The 18,343-nt window shown below is 31.7% G+C and overlaps 3 protein-coding genes across 9 annotated transcripts; 1 reads left to right on the top strand and 2 right to left on the bottom strand.

Annotated features, from left to right (window-relative positions):
* Positions 1-7,668: 7,668 nt before the first annotated feature.
* On the bottom strand, positions 7,669-11,358 carry LOC25484725 (uncharacterized). The gene is made up of 3 exons (XM_013613668.3): positions 10,811-11,358; positions 8,829-8,996; positions 7,669-8,112 (listed from the first exon to the last, which is right to left on the bottom strand). Exons 1-3 carry the CDS (start codon positions 11,255-11,257, stop codon positions 7,903-7,905), a joined length of 825 nt encoding a protein of 274 aa, XP_013469122.1. The 5' UTR covers positions 11,258-11,358; the 3' UTR covers positions 7,669-7,902.
* A 1,225-nt stretch (positions 11,359-12,583) lies between these two features.
* LOC25484726 (peptidyl-prolyl cis-trans isomerase, chloroplastic) lies at positions 12,584-15,674 on the top strand. The gene is made up of 7 exons (XM_013613669.3): positions 12,584-12,797; positions 13,106-13,261; positions 13,388-13,529; positions 13,648-13,736; positions 13,841-13,895; positions 14,080-14,165; positions 15,236-15,674. Exons 1-7 carry the CDS (start codon positions 12,729-12,731, stop codon positions 15,392-15,394), a joined length of 756 nt encoding a protein of 251 aa, XP_013469123.1. The 5' UTR covers positions 12,584-12,728; the 3' UTR covers positions 15,395-15,674.
* Positions 15,566-17,876, bottom strand: LOC25484727 (uncharacterized protein C24B11.05). 7 transcript variants are annotated; one of them, XM_024783173.2, is made up of 8 exons: positions 17,761-17,876; positions 17,266-17,332; positions 17,080-17,148; positions 16,838-16,935; positions 16,582-16,707; positions 16,313-16,504; positions 16,112-16,177; positions 15,566-15,997 (listed from the first exon to the last, which is right to left on the bottom strand). In XM_024783173.2, the coding sequence occupies exons 2-8, from the start codon at positions 17,312-17,314 to the stop codon at positions 15,845-15,847; spliced, it is 753 nt and encodes a 250-aa protein (XP_024638941.1). In that variant the 5' UTR covers positions 17,315-17,332; positions 17,761-17,876; the 3' UTR covers positions 15,566-15,844. The 7 variants fall into 7 exon arrangements, with proteins under 7 accessions (XP_024638941.1, XP_024638946.1, XP_024638942.1 ...); XM_024783178.2 differs by having other exon boundaries at positions 17,080-17,145; positions 17,761-17,875; XM_024783174.2 differs by having other exon boundaries at positions 17,080-17,145; positions 17,755-17,821.
* Positions 17,877-18,343: the final 467 nt, after the last annotated feature.

An 18,343-nucleotide genomic window follows, 5' to 3' on the forward strand; every position in this document is an offset into this window, starting at 1 on the left:
CAGTAGATTACAGATTGTATAACACACATCTTGTATCTCTCATATTCAATAATAGAAGAGTTTTATCATTCCTTTATAGTTTTCTCTCTAAATGTAAATGTGTAGAGATCATTCTAATCTTTCTCTTAATTATGCATGTGCATGTTCTATCACTCGCAACATTTCTTTTGTTCCTTTTCTAATCACATATGCTATCTTGTCCCAAGTATTATTTGCACTTCTCGTGGTTGTCCGAAACTTCTCTCTAGAATATTGTGTTGAATACTTATCTATTTTCATCCTTCAAACGTCGCCACTTGATTCGTAGAGCCTGCTGTAACTTATTGTCATATATATACGACTATATCATTGCACAACTTATATAACTAACATAGATAACTATTTCAACGTTACTGCTTCTCTTGTGACAAAATTTGGTAAATTGAAGATGTTAAAATCTCATTTACGATATATACTATCATGTATTAAGATAGATTGAATAATATAATACTTTAGTTTCTAATCTTTTTTTTGAAGGATTTAGTTTCTAACCTTGATAATTATAAAAGGGAACTTCTACGGTACACCTCATAAATTGAGGTGTATCGGTACTTCTGCTTCAAATATTTACAATTTAACGATTATTTTATGAAATGAAGAGTTATTTATCAATATTAATATTTTATAAGTCATCATTTTATAAGAATAAATATCATTTCATTGTTTATAAGAATCATATTAAATTTTTAACATTTTCTCATAAAAAATGTAATAAATATTCTTTGTTATATGTAACAAAAATTCAAAAAATGTAAAATTTTATTTCGTCGACACTTTCGGCAACTAAGATCTAATTATTGTAATTGTTAATGATAGAAAACAATTCTTTTTCTTTGAAAAACAACTCGTTTCAATATGAATTTGATGATTTGGTGTACCGATACACTCAAATTTTTGAGCGTACCATATAATTTGCGATATATACTATCATGTATTAAGATAGATTGAATAATATAATACTTTAGTTTCTAACCTTTTTTTTTGAAGGATTTAGTTTCTAACCTTGACAATTATAAAAATGTTGGTTTCAAAAACAAAAACTGTATTCGTAAAAAACAAAAATTGTAAAAATGTCACTACCTCCAATCTTTGTATAAGGTGGTTTTTTCGGATACTTTTTTCTTGTTCATTCATAAAAAAATGCCACAACTCTTAAGACCGTACTTATTGTTTAGATTTTTTTTTACCTTCATTTTGAAATATTCATCTTTTAATATCAGTGTATGTATTTTTTATTAGGAAATCATTAAATTGGTTCTGTCTTTATACTAAATTTTTAATTTGGTCTCTGACTCTATTGATAACTCAAAATGGTTTATATCTTTGTCAAATATTTCTCAGATTGGTCATTGACACTATTAATTATTTTGTATTTTGAGTGTAAATGACTCAATGTCTCTTGGATATTATTTAGTGGTCTCTTGGATATTATTTAGTGATTAATGACATAATGTCTTTTGGATCTTATTTGGTACTTTAGTGGTTTAAAATGCAGAACAACTAATAGAGTCAGGGACCAATTTGAGAATTTGGTACAAAGACAGAGACCAATTTGGTGGTTTATTCATTTTTTTTGTACAATATCAGTGTATGTATTTAATGTCTCATTATTATTTTAAAGGGTATATTTGCAAAATATTAAAAAAAAAAACCAAGACAATTAGTAACTGTGACTAACTGAATTGTTGAAAACGACGAATTGATGAAATCGACTAATTCGAGACAGCTATTAATTAAATTAAAAGACCAAATTTTTTTTTTCAAACCAAACCCCAAAATTTAAAAATTTAATGAAAGACTTTTTTTTTAGAGAAAAATTTAATTAAAGACTTAAATATATGTTTAGTCCATACAAATATGGCTCATTTGAGTTTTCATCCCTATATTTTTTAATCCTTCTAAATTGTGTTGCAATTACCAATCATCTGAGTTTTGATCTTAATCTCACTTAATTACTTATGTGGCACATTGATCAATGACATGATACAAGTTGATCGGATTAGAACAGTGATGACTCAGCAAAAGCCACATGAAATGACCATTTTACACCACGATCTTCTTCTTCCTTCTCAAAAAACCAGATTCAATAATTCACGAGACTTAATAATTAATTAATTAAATGATTCTTCTCTATTTTTTTTTTTAGGATTACTTGCATAAATGTAATTTGATTATTGGACTTCAACGGCCAAATCCAGTAGAAGAACACGAATAAATAGAAAACTACGTAAGGTTTCCCACTACGTACTCTATTAACCAGACGCTGCATGGCCATTGGACGTTAGTGATTAGTACTAGTAGTGATTCTAGTTCTAGTGAAAAAGAAGAATGGATAATTAAATTAAAGAAAATAAGAATAAAAAAAGTGTTAAAAAAACATGATCACCGATTCCATAATAAGCACCAACTCCTCCACAAATGTTGACCAACCAAACCAACTAAATTATGACGTTGAGGTAAACTATGTGGTCCCCATATGTTCTATTTTCAACGCTATATATGATGAAAAAAAGTGAAACAAAAAGAAAACCATGACTTCATGGTACATCTTATAAAGTAGATATGTGGATGAAATAATAAAATACCCTATTCATTAATTAATTAATATATTAATTTTATGAAGCCCACCATATATGTCTTCAATCAAAGTCTTCGCTCAGAAAATTCTTAATTTATACAAGGATAAGGGCAGGGCAACACGACAATTATGCAATAGAACCCTCCACGTGAAATCAAACAATACCATAGGCTTTGAGAATGGCCACTATGGACATAAAATAAAGCATAAAAGTTGTAACGAAAATGGAGCAGCTAAAAGGAATATATTTGATGATGATATACATGTATCTTCCAAAACCACTTATGAGTCATTAATTAAGTTAACAAAGAAGGTACTAGTAACTTGGGATTTGATTCTCGGTAGTCAGCATGCACGTTTGTTTCAACCAATTTGGGAATAAAATTGTGTCAAGTCATTTGTATACTAAAACTCAATTTACTAAAACTCCGATCAGGATCCCATGTAACAACCGCACACGGTACATCTACAATTGTTCTAAACAACAATTCTAAACGTTGTGAAATTGTTTAGAATTGCACTTATCTAAAAACTCCATTGTTTTTGTGATGCTTTATTTCTTATTAGGTATAAAAAAATCAATTTTTGATTCTTTACTTTTAAATTTAATTGAGAGGGAGAGTCCATCTTGTGTGTTCAACAGATTCTCTGACGGAGATTATTCACCGCTAAAAGATGGTGAATGTTTCGTTCCAATATCATATTCATATTTACTATCAATCCACCCTAACTAGAGTTACAAGTCAAAAATTGTCATTTGTGTATGCCTCGGTGTGGTTCCGTGGCGAAACTTATGTGTTTTCAGAAAACCAAGGTGAAATTTCCACGTTAACATAGAAGCTTCATTTTGTAACTTCTTAAAATCACGGTAAAATTGCCTAGTTAAACCTGCAAGTACACGTCTCTTGTCACCAAACGTGCAACTAAGCACACAATGTCTTACACTATACCCGTTTTTTTTTTGTCGGTACAAATACCCGTTTTAATTAGTAAGAATGACATTACAAAAATTAATAAATATTTTTTAAATATTGTAAAATTGAAACAAAAAAAAAAATTAATAAATAGAATTCTTTTGAACGAGACACTTATAAAACAGAATGATTACTTTTGGAGGTTATACTTTACTAGACCATTGACCCGTGCTAACGCACGGGTCATTTTAAGAAGTAAATATTCACTGTAAAAATAAAACAATGTAGTTCGTTTGAATGTAAAAATTGTCGTGAATCAAAACATAATGTCAATTACCATAGACTTTGTTATTGTTCCATAATTCTAAGACGCAGTTCCTGTTACTTTAACATAACATATAATTTTAAAAGGGAAACTGAAGTTCGTTGACATGCAAATAGTTTCAATAAGTAAGAAAATGAACAGTACACAAAAAAGTCCTACACATTACGGAAAACTTCTTTGTAGACCACATTTGATGCAACATCGGTATCATCGCCGTCCTCGTCATTAATCAATATCTTTAAACCACCCCTCGAAGTAACTCGTGATATTGCGACGTACAACTGTCCATGTGAAAAAATAGGAGACAGTAGGTAGACACCAACATGTTCTAGCGATTGACCCTGACTCTTGTTAATAGTCATTGCAAATGAGACAGATATCGGAAACTGCCTTCGTTTAAATTTGAAAGGAATTCTATTAAACTAATTATAACCTAATTGTCTTTAGTAACATCATACTCAGTTATTTTTTTTCGAAATCAAGATTGCATAGCGCCCAATTTGATCTCCGAAATCACCGCCAAACATGTTTGGCAAGCACACTGCACCCTAAAAAAATAACAAACAAAAACATCACAAACGTTGATAAAATAGAAACAGTATAAACATTGATAAAATAGAATGCAAATAATTAAGAATATGTATATTTCGCCGCAAACACATACAACATCAATGTCATATTCAACGATATATGATATGTATTTCAGTCTCAGCTTGTTGATTACTTTGTCAAGATCGAAAATAGGGTTTTTCACCAACGGACCTACAAAAGATTGAAAGGGATTGAAATTTATATAAGTGCAAAAGTTTCAAGTTGATTACCAGTGAGGGAGTGGTACGTATGACAGCAAAGTCTCAATGTTTCTGGAAGCCATGTTGATTAAGAAATTTCGGGTTAAGAGAAAGGTGTGGATTTTGAAAAGAGATTTCGGTTTTGATAAGTGTTAAATGCAGAAGTTGTTAAATATAATTAGGTTTTAAAGGAGGGAAAAATGGCTACAATTTTTTAGGTTAAATATTAGGTGGAATTAGTGCAACATTGTTAGGTTTATAAATAAAAGATACTTTATAGTCTCGAGTACTCAACTTGAAAATCGCAAACTTCCTGTTTTTTTCCTATTATTAAGGTGATGATGGACTTTTCATTTTATATGTTTAAGTTGAATGAGATATGGGACGAGGAAGGTAGAAGTTCACTCTTTGTTGGTTAATCAATAGAATTTATTTTTTTTATTTTTTTTATAAAAGTTGATTAATAAATAGTCGATACTTGCCAAAAGAGTCATAGGTTATGAGTTATGACAATTAAGTGGCTTAGACCATTTACAATGGTTTCTAACACTTAACACACACATTTTCTTTTCTCAACACTCCACGTTATTTTCTTTCTTTTCCACCTTATAGTTTAACACTCATTCAACTTTTACATTCTTCAATTATTTTTTTAAAAAACATTCAACACTCTACCCCCACTTTTTATTTCATATTCTTATTTAATTTTATGTTTTTGTATTTATGATTACATAAAATTACAATTATCGATTATAATTAAATTAAAATAATAAACACTTAACAATTTATCTTTTAGATTTTTGTAAAAACAAAATTTATTTAAATAATTTATTTTTATTTTCTTATCTTATATTATTAATAAAAAGTTTCGTCTTTCAATTAAATAAACTCTAAAAATATCAATAGTCATTGTCAAAACAAACAAACATTACAAATAACTTAAAATGCAATACAATAAACTAACCACGCGACACACAAATAACTTAAAATGGGTAATGATAAGAATTATTATTGGGATCCATTTCACTTAAAATAAGATTAAAACTTAAAAAATAAAGCAAATAGAAAGATAATAATATTAAGATAGTGAAAAATTTCGTTTTTTTCTGTGTCCTAATCAAATGAAACAAGATTCTATTTATAGACAAAAAAAAATCATGAATTTTGAAAGAAAAAAAAATCATTTGGATTGAAATAATTGAGTTCAAATAATTAAGATGAGATATATATAGCCAGATGTAATAAAAAAAAAAGATAAATCTAGCCAGCCAACCAGCAAACGCCACATGACATTTCTTATCCACCCGGTTGCACGCGCTCGGTCATGCAATAAAATGGCGCCATGTCGCCTGCTGTTGCCCCATCTTTGCAGATTTCAACATTTTGAGTTCTTTCAACATCTCTCTCTTCCACTTCATTTTTCCTCAACTTTCAACTCGCATTTGCATGTTTTTTAAGGGGTTAAATATGTTTTTGGTCCCTATAAATATATCAACTTTTCGTTTTAGTCCCTCTAAAATTTTCCTTCAACTTTTAGTCCCTAAAAATTTTTCCATCTTCACTTTTGGTCCCTATTTGAAAGTAAACTCGCATGTAGAAATCATATTAATGAATAAAATTTTCCAGAAAAATTCATAATATTATAAGAATCTCTCCCAAAAGAAATTAGATTTTTTTAACAAAACATGAATTTAATATGAAATTTTATATTTTTGACGGTTAAAAATTCATATTTAATTTATGTTTTGTTAAAAAAATCTTTTTTTTTTAGGATTTTTTTTTACAATAATCTACAAATTTCTGAACAATTTCATTAAAAAATATGAAAATTAACTTAAAAATAGGGACCAAAAGTAGTGATTGAAAATTTTATAGGGACTAAAAGTTGAATTTTTTTTTTAAAGGGACTAAAACGAAAAGTTTATATATTTATAAAGACAAAAAACATATTTAATCTTTTTTAAGTGTTGAAAATCACATTCAATACACCATTGCACTTGGTCTTAGTTGCTATTGATATGATGACTATCAACTCTAATATTAATTCATAAAGTCTTTCCTTCATCATTCTGATAGTTTGTCCCATCCTATCACCTGCATTATGGGTATTATATAATATATGCAACATCATCTCCTAGGTGGTAACATACTATCATGAGCAGATCAAATGGCAGCATCTAAGAAAGAATAGTTTTTTTTTCCTTCCTTGTACTATGGCATGGAGCATAAAATCTGTAAATAAAATTAATTTTGTACCTTTGACCAAAAAAAAAAATTGTACCATCGACATAACCATAACGATAACGATGATGGCATATTTTTTAACATAATGCTAAATATCTTTTTTTGGTGGTGTCCAGAGTTTGAACCCAGACCTTATATATATTATACATTGTTCCTACTAACTGAGCTAAGCTCACGGGAACACGATACTAAATATCTAGAGATTTTCTAGTATTATAATTGATTCCGGCTTAAGAAAATCCAAAGGTAGATGAATTGACTCTTGAATTTGTTTAAAGTCTCTCAAATCAATGTGGGTTTAGAGACGAGGCCAGTACCTCACTTGTGAGAACCACATTTTAGGCTTTAGCGTTCATATTTTGTATCCGACACGACATCGGAATATCTTTTATTCTTTGGCTCATATCTTGAAGTTATGAACCAATGACTGAGTCAATATTATCTGATGCTGGATCATATACAAAATAAAGATGATATTGTGGAAACCAATAAATTAAACTCTCCAACCTATGTCCAAAGCAGCAACGTTTATTTGAACTACAATATCAGCTTTTGATATCCAAATTCACGCTCGTGGGAAGTAATTGAAAACCCAAAACAAAACTAATCCAAAAGATATTTGTCCATTTCTCAAGTTTTATTTTTATTCTGTAAAGTATTTGTATAAGTACGTGCATTCTTAACTGATAAATGATATTATTGTTGCTCGTTCAATCTTCTTGTTGGGTGTGGTTCAGCCAAATACATGGCTCAAATCCAGCATTCAGCACAAAAGTATTGAGAACTGTTGCCAGTAACAGAAAATAACAAGTTGGTAGTAGATAGTATTCACTTTTTCTCAAGGAGTCTAAAGGGGTCTTTGTTCAAAGTAAAGATCAGTGTGGTCCAGTCCAGAACTTGACGATATTTTAGCGGAAGAATATGGTCAAGCTTGCAGCTTTACCTAAGTGAGAATTGACACCAAATGAACTTTACTTGTATTCATTTTTTCTATGATATTATTTACATAACTCATTCAAATTGATTTGCATTCACAGTTCTGTCAGTAGCTTTCTGAGCTTCACCCCTTACGGATTTAAGGTTCTTTTTTATCTCATTGCAAAGTCTACCCTCTATCAGCCGAACGGGCAACCACATTTTCGGCTTAACATCAACAATGTATGAAAGTGTCGTGTTAATTTCTCGAACCGGAGAGTCCTCACAACTTCCATTGCTGAAAGTCTGCAAAACCATCGTTGTCTAGGAAGTTAGCATTTTATTTGTGAGTCAAACTTGTTAAATACTCCTACATGGTTTCAAAATGTAATACTAGAATTAGCATCTTTCAAAACAAAGCAATTGCACATATTGAAAATTGGGGAAGGCTGTCTATGTGAAGAAAGTCAAGTCAAAAGCAAACAAGATTCCTTTTTGTCAAGTCAAAAGCTATTAAGTTCATCATAATCACAATCCCACTTGGTCAATAACCTGAATAATCGCAGACTTTCCAAGATAAGATGCACTCCATTTGTAGTTGGTTACCAAAAAACGCTAGCTAGAATCCACAAAGTTTATGTAAATTTTAGAAACTAGGACCATGTTTGGTTTAAGAAATTGTTTTCCTAATTTTCAACTCCTGTTTTTACTTTTAATTACAAAAATGATACATTTTTTTCTTAGTTTCATGTTTTCCAAGACCAGCATAGGAAATGGTGAAAATAATGAAAAATTGGAATTTATACAATTTTTTTTAAATCGAAAACAAAATAAAAATAAGGTATCATTTAAAGAGGAAAATCGAAAAGTTTTCACATACCAATTCAGTTCTAAAAATCCAACATTTGAAAAATACTTGTGAAGTAGAGAAGTGCATAAAACTCTGGTTTGCGCGAGTTTGCATGGTTTTTATGCTGGATCCAGAAGAATTCTAATAAGAGGGGAAGAATAAAAAATCATACCTGCAAAATAGACCATTTTCCTTTGAAGAGCTGAAAATCCCCTTCAATCATCTTGAAGTCTATGTCACGCTTCGTACCAGATGGAAGAGTCTCCAATTCTTTCTCAAAACAATCTATAACTCCTTTAGCATCAAATTTTAACCCAAATGCCAAGTTCTGCTCTCCAATCTGTTAAGATAATGGAACCTCAATAAATATATTTCAAACCAAATTTTCTTTTCAAAAAAATAATTCAAACCAAATTTACGAAAATGGAAAAAACAGAGAAAATATATCAGTTTGTAGTTCATTTCAGGGGGAAATAAAACCATGCTTTGCCATTGAATTTCTAAAGGTTAAGGTTGTAACTTGGAGAAAGTAAATTAGGCAAAAGTTTTGAAAGCAATTCTTTGCAGCAAAACCATACTTGGCTATGTTATGATGTAGTAATTCCTTATACAGTTTAATTTTAACCTAATATTCAAAACCATACACTGTCTATCTGTCTCAAAAAACTAAGCATAAGATCACTCTGACTCAGTTTGAAAGAAAAATGATGCATCAACTGATGTGTATCGTGTGGACATTTCATTCACCAACATCAATACTACAGTTACATTTGCATTATCATGACCCACGACCACGATTGATGCATACATAATTTCCATGCCATATATGGGAACCACAAAGCTAGTTCTAACCAAATATGATACATGATTGTATGTCATTAAGTAGGATGCTTCACATCTTTAAAATAAAAAAATCACTCATGGATGCCTATGCTTTAACACTTTAGGAGAGTTAATGCTTTTCAACATAATCATGTTGATCTATATATTTTTATCTTATCTACTCCAGTATGAGGTGGTTGTGGTGGCTACGCCTGTGGTTGTGGGAGTCTATTAGGGTAATGCAAGTTATATTTGAGCATTTAAAACCAGTCCAAAGGACTGACCGTATTTGATGAAAATAACAATCGAAAGAAGAAGAAAGTACAAGACATATCATATACCAAACTACATTGCATCGAAAACTCGCAAGCCTTAAAAGCCCCTCAATCAATAAGCCTTTTGTTTATATTGCAAATTTCAGTAGCAAGGGCAGGGTAATACGGTCCATTACAGAAAAAGTAAAACCAAACTATTAAATACAGCATTTCATACTGAGCATAACATTCTAAATTTCTAATGCATTCATTTCACATGTTAGATGCAGCTGTATTTGGAAGCTCCCTATTTAGAACTATACAGTTTTTTTTGGTAACTTCTAGTTTGCTCAGGGAGTCCACATAAAATGACCTTGTTGATAGATGAGGAGGAAGCCCCTTCCTACTACTTTTATACCTAGAATGACTGTGAATTTAATAAAATCAAGTTGGCACCATGATCTTAGCTTTGGCACATTTTTGCTTGCCCAATGATTCAATGCCACTGTGGGGCAAAGTAGAAGCTTCTCAAATACAGCGACAAAATAAATTGTAGTTCTATCCTATGTGTCTCGGGACGTGAAAAATGAGACTTTACTCAAAGTGTAGTATTTGTCAGAATCACAATGAGTTTGACAAAATAATATGACATATTGTGATTCTACCAAACTTGCCAAATCAAGCATGCAACTAAACTTCTATACCTTATAGCACAGTTCTTCGTGAGAACTCTGCCGAGTCCAATACAAATAATCTCTAAAACGGATAATGGGCAATAATACAACCTACGAAGTACAAATTACTCTAACTCTCCAATTTTTTGGTTTGTAGACGGAGTGACAAGCACCAGGTTCAAACCTGTCAACATGGTTGAGCTGGGGTGCTCTTATACTATAATTTTAGCTCCGCCGATTAATAAAAAACGAAAGCGTAATCAAGTCCAAAACAACACAAATGTAATATGAATTGAAAGATATAAAATTAACAAAAAAGTATTGAGACATAATTCGAAAAACAAGCAACAAAATTAATAAATAAAAAAAAAAAAAAAACTTTTAAGACCCCAATTGCATTTTACCTGCAAGAGGCGAGCAAAATTTGGACCCTTTTGGATCAATTTACTGAGAGCAAGACCAGGAATAAAATCAGCCAACCTTTCATAATCAGTTAAAATGTTCCAAATGGAATCGAGTGAAGCGTCGATGGAAATCCTAGACTCAATTCTGCGTGAATTCTTCTCCAGCTTGGTGACTTCTATGTACACCCCATCTTCAATCAATGATTGTGATTCTTCAATTTCAACGTCCTCTGTCACCAACAAGTTGCCAGAATTTTCATCGTCGGCGTTTAAAGTGGCTGTGTTGGGTTTGGAAGCGCGATGCAGGAAAGTAGTGATTTTAGAGTTGGAGTTTAAGGAGCATGGTTTGGGAGAAGGTGTGAAATGAAAAGGGGGGTGAGAGAAGAAAAGGGAGGAATGTGGTTGAGGAAGTAGGAAAGCTTGCGTGGAAACTGGAATCGCGCGCATTGTTGTCTTTCTCTTCTATTGTCTTCACCTGTATATTCTCTTCTCTTATTTAACCAAAATAGTTAGTTGTAATTGTCGCCCATAATTGATAATAATGCAAGGTATCTAAAGTCTAAACATAGATCATCTTTGACTCAACTAACTTAGGAGTTAGGCTATGAAGCCCGATACTTCAAAATGGATGACGTACCGTATCCCTTGCGTATCTCCGATACTTCTTGATACGTATCAGAAGAGTATCCGAAGATTAAATTTTATTTTTTTAAAAAATAATTATTCGATACTTCCCGATACATATTAGGAGAGTATCCGATCATTATCCTACACCAGTATCTGCCCCGATACTTCCCAATTAATATTAGCTAAAATAACTTAACTCTTGAGTATTGATGTGTTCTTTTTTTAATATAGTGTTTTTTTTAGATCGATATAATATAACACTAACAATGTTACTTTTGGATATAATATAACACTGATGACGCCCTTTTGGATATCGTCAATATTATTTATATTTATGTTGATGTACTACGAGCCTATGACTGGTTTATGTTGTTTGTTAATATATTTTCATATTAAAAAAATAGTATAATTATATTGTAAATTTATATATATAATTTTTTTTATTAACGTATCTCAGCCGTATCGTATCTTGATTTTTGAAATTTTTCCGTATCGACGTATCAGTGCAGTATCGTATCTTGTATCCGGGCTTCATAGGAGTTAGGATATATCTATCTAGTAACAAATTACCAAAATATTTGTTTCTTTTCGGTCCACAATCTAATTATGTAAAACCGAACCAAATCAACGAAACTGAATTAGTTTGGTTCGATTCTCAAATTTTGAGATTCAAAGAATCGATAAACTAGTGAATAGCTCCAAACCAAATCTACATGTTTGGTTCAATTCCACTTTTAAAAAGCATCGAAAATCAAACTAGATCAAATCAAAGTTGATAAGGTCGGTTTATACATTATTTTAACTAAAAATCGAACCAAATTATTACACCCTTATATATAATGACCAACATTTACTTTTTAAAGTAATGTGAGATTTCTAACTCACACTTATTATATTACTCACTTTGTTGTAGAAAGTAACTTCGCATTTGATTCGCAAAATAGTAAATACGTAACATAAAAATACATAACAAGACAAAACAATACTTAAATGATATTTAAAGAAGTGCTCTTAAAAGTTAGAATATTTTTTTCCCTTGGGAAAAAACCTATAGTTAAGGACAAATGTATTGATTGGTTTTGAAAAAAAAAAAAGTCATTTGAAATAATTTATGTGAACGGATAAAACGTAAAATCAGTTTATCCTTTTAGATAACACTGCGTGGTTGTGTGCCTATAAGTTTGAGCTGAAGTGAGAAGTGATAAGCTAAACTCGAGTGTGAAGAAGATTAGGTGATAAACCTAGAAAGTTTTGTGCCACATTTTCCACCCAAAAAAGTTTATTGTTAGTCATGGCATCTTTGTTCTCAACACAGTTGGTGCAGAGTCAGAACCTTCTTTCTGGTTTCAATGCTGCCCAGGTTACTATCTAATTCTTATTATTCATTCTCATCTTCTTAGACCCTGTTTGGATAAACATCTTAATTTGCAGCTTATAGCTAAGCACTTATGAAAAAGATAAAATAAAGTCAAATTGTTTTTATATGAGCTTCTATAAGTTGTTTTCATAAGCTCTCTTGAAGAACATATATATTAAGAAAACAGCTTATGAATATGTCATCACTCATAAGCTGTTTAATACGTCTTTAAATGTGGATTGATGTTTTCTGTAATGTAATTTTTATGTATATCATTTTATCTTCAATGCATCATTTTGTTTTCATTTTAGGGGAAGTCACATGTAGTCTGTAGCAGTACCAGGGCACACCTTGGATGCAGTAAATTGTCATCAGGATATCATTACGCAGCGAGGCTTTCTGCGTCACAACAATCTAAAGCGAAATCAATCACTTCTCGGAGAATAAAATGTACCAGTAGTGCTAATGTAAGTGTACCATTAAAAATTTAGTGATTTGGAATTTCGTTTGCAGAAAATCTTGGTTAGCCAATTCTGCAGTGATTCAAAACATTGGTTTCATTATCTTACATGGTTGTGTTGTGTTACTTCTAGGCTGCAGATCTGCAAGCCAAAGTAACAAGCAAGGTTTTCTTTGATGTAGTAATTGGAGGTGAATCTGCTGGAAGGATTGTTATTGGCCTATTTGGAGATGTTGTTCCCAAAACAGTTGAAAATTTCCGAGCTTTGTGCACAGGTAAGCAATCAAATTTTTCTTTGGTATTTTTGTCGTTGTAGTTGTATGAGTATTTTGTTGAAATTGGTTATGTCACACAATCATCTTATTTATCAATTTGAGAATAATAACTGTGCAGGAGAGAAAGGATATGGTTACAAAGATTCCACCTTCCATCGCATAATCAAAGATTTCATGATTCAGGGAGGGGACTTCACAGAAGGAAATGTGAGCACCGTTATATTTTGTTAGTACGCTTGCATGTACATATACACATGATGCTAAGGGTGATAATGTTTGTTTCACATCAAATATGTTTTAATTGGATGCAGGGAACTGGTGGAGTCAGTATCTATGGTGGTAAATTTGAAGATGAGAATTTTGCTTGTATGTATCTTTTGTTGCTTGTTCAGTAATATCGAGTTTTAAATTCTTTATTCGTAATCAGTATTAAAAGTTTTGCTTTGGCCATTATTCAGATTTAAATTTGTGATTTTAAATCTTTTTACTGGACCGTCAATGGATGACTAATATCTAGCATACATGTGAATAATCGAAAATTTCCTTGCAGTGAAGCATGTTGGTCCTGGAGTTTTGAGCATGGCAAATGCCGGTCCTAATACCAACGGAAGTCAATTTTTTATTTGCACTGTACCGGTGAGATACATTTTCCCACCTTCTATTACTTTAAGAATCAGATAAGGGGAATCCTTCTGTGTTTGGGTAAACAGGTTAATGAAACTCTAATCTAATAAACTATTCTAAGGAGCTTAATTAAGTAACTACACCTAAGCTGTCCTTTGAAATTTATTTAAATAAGCTTAAAACAATTTCTAGACATGTCACAAGTTACTTTTATAAGTGTATCCAAATGTTAATACAAATGCTAATATCATGATAAATCCTTATAAGTTATTCTAAATGCTATTAAAGCTTATAAGTTTTTATGCATATCCGTTGAGAGTCCCAAGTTAAATGAGATATGGCCTGGAAATGTATTTTTAAGTGGGAGACATCCCTCACCTTACAAGTTGTTTTTTGAGCTAGGTCCAACCCAAGTTTTAATAATATGTTTTCTAAAAAGAAGTTCCCTTTTACATACAAGGAATATTATGGGAATAACGTTACTTCAAATCTTAACTGAAAACAGTGAAAGATGACAGTAGAAGACATTATCTCTTTTAGTTATGTGATGAAATATCCAAAATGAAACACACAGCCTATATTTCAAAACTCTAATTTTGCCTATAACTAAAAGTCTGTACTTTTTATGGATTTTAAACTGCGGTTATTGTCTAAATTGTTTTGACCTACTGAAAAAATAAAGGCTTGACGGTGCTTTTAATTATCCCAATCCCACAAATGCAATTATAGTCTCTCTCATTTCAATTGCTACAATGTTATCTTGGTAATTTTTGATTTGACAATTTAACATCAACAGGGCACTATCTTTTGCTAACATGAAAGTGCCTTTTTATTGACTTTGATTGCACAGAAATGATTTACTTCATATCAGCAACAATGTTGATTCACATATTTTAATGCTCAGTCACTTAATCCTAATATTTAGCATTTCAACCAGCACACACACACACACACACTTTTTTTTAAATGACAAATGCTAGTAGTTAGTTGTTAGATTGCACAAATACACATTGTTGAAGATTGTTTAAATTTGTTTAGATTTAGGCTTTGATACTAAAGTATATGCTGTGATTTTCTTGTAGACTTCATGGTTGGACAATCGCCATGTTGTATTTGGACATGTCATTGATGGAATGGATGTTGTGACGACACTTGAATCACAGGAGACAAGCAGCTACAACAATGGTCCCTTGAAATCATGCAAAATTGTTAACTCTGGAGAACTTCCTCTAGATGGTTGATCTCTCCTCTGAAGTGCTGTACATTCTTCTGACTGTCAATTACAATTCAGTTAAGGAGGGTGGTTTTGGGGAGGAGGGAGGGGGTAGTTCAATTCATGCGTTTGGATTGTCATTGCTCTCTGCTGAAATCAAAATTAAATGCCACCGAAAGGGCATTTAGCCAATTACTTATTTTGCAAGGAGAGATACATATTTTGCATTAGTAAACTTTGTACCAAAATCCTTATACATTAATTGTCATTTCCTATTATAAATTTATGCTCCTGAACTTTGCATTTAATAGTTGGCATCCATCTTGTGATGCCAATTGCAAGATTCATACATTTAAGCACTGCCATGCTATGGAGACCATTACAAAATTATTGTAGATTTAGATAGACAAAACTCTGCTGAGGTAGAAACTCTTGATTTGCTTGATATTTGTACTAAAACATTTCATCGAAGCAAAACTTATGCATGGACCGTGGCTTCGACTGCAAGAGATCGGATCATTTGTTGTTGGTTGCATTCTTCAACCTCCCATATTTCAGGTAATGCTTCTCTGATATTATGAATGCTGTTCAGAGCATGGTCAGCACCAGGCACTAAATCCGATCGACCCACCTGCCATCAGTATGTTGTTACTTGTTAGCTTTCATTACATATGATCACAGATTACAGAATTATCGATTGCGTAGATCTCCATGTATGATACATAGATAGAAAAATATATCTTACAATAACAGTGTGAAGTCCAGCTACTTTTCCGCTTGCAACATTTCTAACACTGTCATCAAAGAAAATCTACAGAAGATATAAGAGAACTGTCATGCATTGATTCCAAGAGTTTCAAACCTAGGGGTAAAAAAACCTATAGAAATAACCACATAAAAGAAGTAATCTCTCCATGTCACTTTTTAGGTAAGTAATCAATCTTACTGTTTTCTTTGGGTCCACGTTCACAATTCTAATAGCAGCCTCAAAGGCTTCCACAGATGGTTTACAGAGGATTCGTTGGTAGGAGTTGATAGGGTTAAGCGTTTCGAAGCATATAATGCCCTCAAAGCAATCTTCCAAGCCAAGCCTGCTGAGAACTTCAATCGCATGTGTGTGATCTGCGTTGGTGAATATCTGCAAAGAATATTGAGTATTATGGATGCTCTTTAATGAACAAACTGGTATAGAAGATTGAACCTTTTTCCACATACGATTTTACGCTGAGGCATGGAAAGCAGAAGGTTCCTTAACACGAAATCTGGCTTCAGTTTCTCATATGGTAATCTTCCATGCACATAAGCATGAAAATCATCATTGTCAAACTCGTAGCCAAGGGCCTGATAGTAGGAAATTAAGACTAAAACTTAGAAAAACTATTAAATTATATCACTGATCATTTATATTGAATTAGTATTTCAGAAGAAATTAAGAGAAGAGAAAACTGAGGTTAATGCCAAATCTGTATACCTTCATTCCTGCCATAGTTGTCCCGTGTTCCAGATACAAATCTAGGCACATTTTTGGTACTTTACTTTCTTCAATATGTAAGTGTTCCAGCATATACTCTGTAAACAAAACAAGATTGAGAAAACTATAGTAATTTTTTTTTTGGGTACAATAAACTATAGTACTTCTATTACATAAGCATATAAAATAATCTGAACACATGAAAATTATATGCTCTGAAATAAATTATTTATGTTTTGTACCTTGTATGTTCTTGCGACATGCCAAATTGATCCCTAAGCTCAATGGGTAGAGAGTGTCATCCATATCTGCTACCAACATGTGGAACCATAATCAATATTTACTTTTAAGTTCCTTCTATATTAAAATTTGAAGAGGAAATGCATCATCATTAACCAATATTCTTGCAAGATTATTATCCATCATACCAAAAAGCAAGCACTCGTATTTGACTCCAGCAATCCTTTGAGTATCCATCTTGAAAGAGCTTTGAATCTGCATAAAAATTTCAGTAAACAAAATTTAAATTTTCTTTGTTCTTTCTCTAAGGCAAGTTTTGAGATCTTAAGTTCAAGAGCACATTCAGTAGCTTAATATTTGAAGTTTGATGAACATAACCGAAAAGTCTGAAATAGAAAAGCTACTAAAAGTAAAACACACCTAACAAAGTAGTTTCAAAGAAAAGACTGCCAAAACCTAAGCCATCAACACACCAAATTTGACCATAAGAAAGACATACTTGTTGATCACAGAATTAAATGCTAGGAAATTTGATCATCAATCATTTCATGGGTTTGTGATAAAATAATTCAATGCATATAACGTTGTCCATCATTATGGACCATAATAAAATAATTACATCAATCATCAATACTTTATATGCACGTTAATAATATCAAGACTAAAGGAAACAATACCTGGACCTTAGACTATGGTAAATTGTTCCACCTCTGAAGTATGAATTTGTTCTGGCTAGCAAAATTCTATTTATAGTTATATACGTGTGTATAAATTTGAGGGAGGACCCACCACTAAACCGAAAGTGGGATCTGACACAATTTCTGAGGTGTTCAGCATCCATTATTTTTCAATTGCGATTAGTATAATTTATCATCTTAATCAGTCATTTTCTTTGCCATAATTGATCTATTTTTTAATGTGAAGTTATGTCACACATGACTTATTAGGTGCATTTAGTTATATAACTTTATGCTCCATTGTTATATTTTTAATTTCATGATCTGATATAACTTCATATTCCATTGCATGTGCTGGGTGAACAATCCTATCTCTCACCAAATATAAATTGGGTCAAAGAATGGGGGAAGTTTATGCTACTTTGGGACCTTTGTATCAAAGAAAAGTGAGGCATATTCTAGAGTTTAGATTATGAAGATGAGGTTTATTCTTTAAACTGTGATGGAATATAACTATATAGCATCATTGTTATCATCATAAAGCATGTGATAGTTGAAATGCTTGTTACTTGGTGTCTTTTGTGTCCAT

Source organism: Medicago truncatula, chromosome 1 (assembly GCF_003473485.1).
Source record: "Medicago truncatula cultivar Jemalong A17 chromosome 1, MtrunA17r5.0-ANR, whole genome shotgun sequence".
Classification (NCBI taxonomy): Eukaryota; Viridiplantae; Streptophyta; class Magnoliopsida; order Fabales; family Fabaceae; genus Medicago; species Medicago truncatula.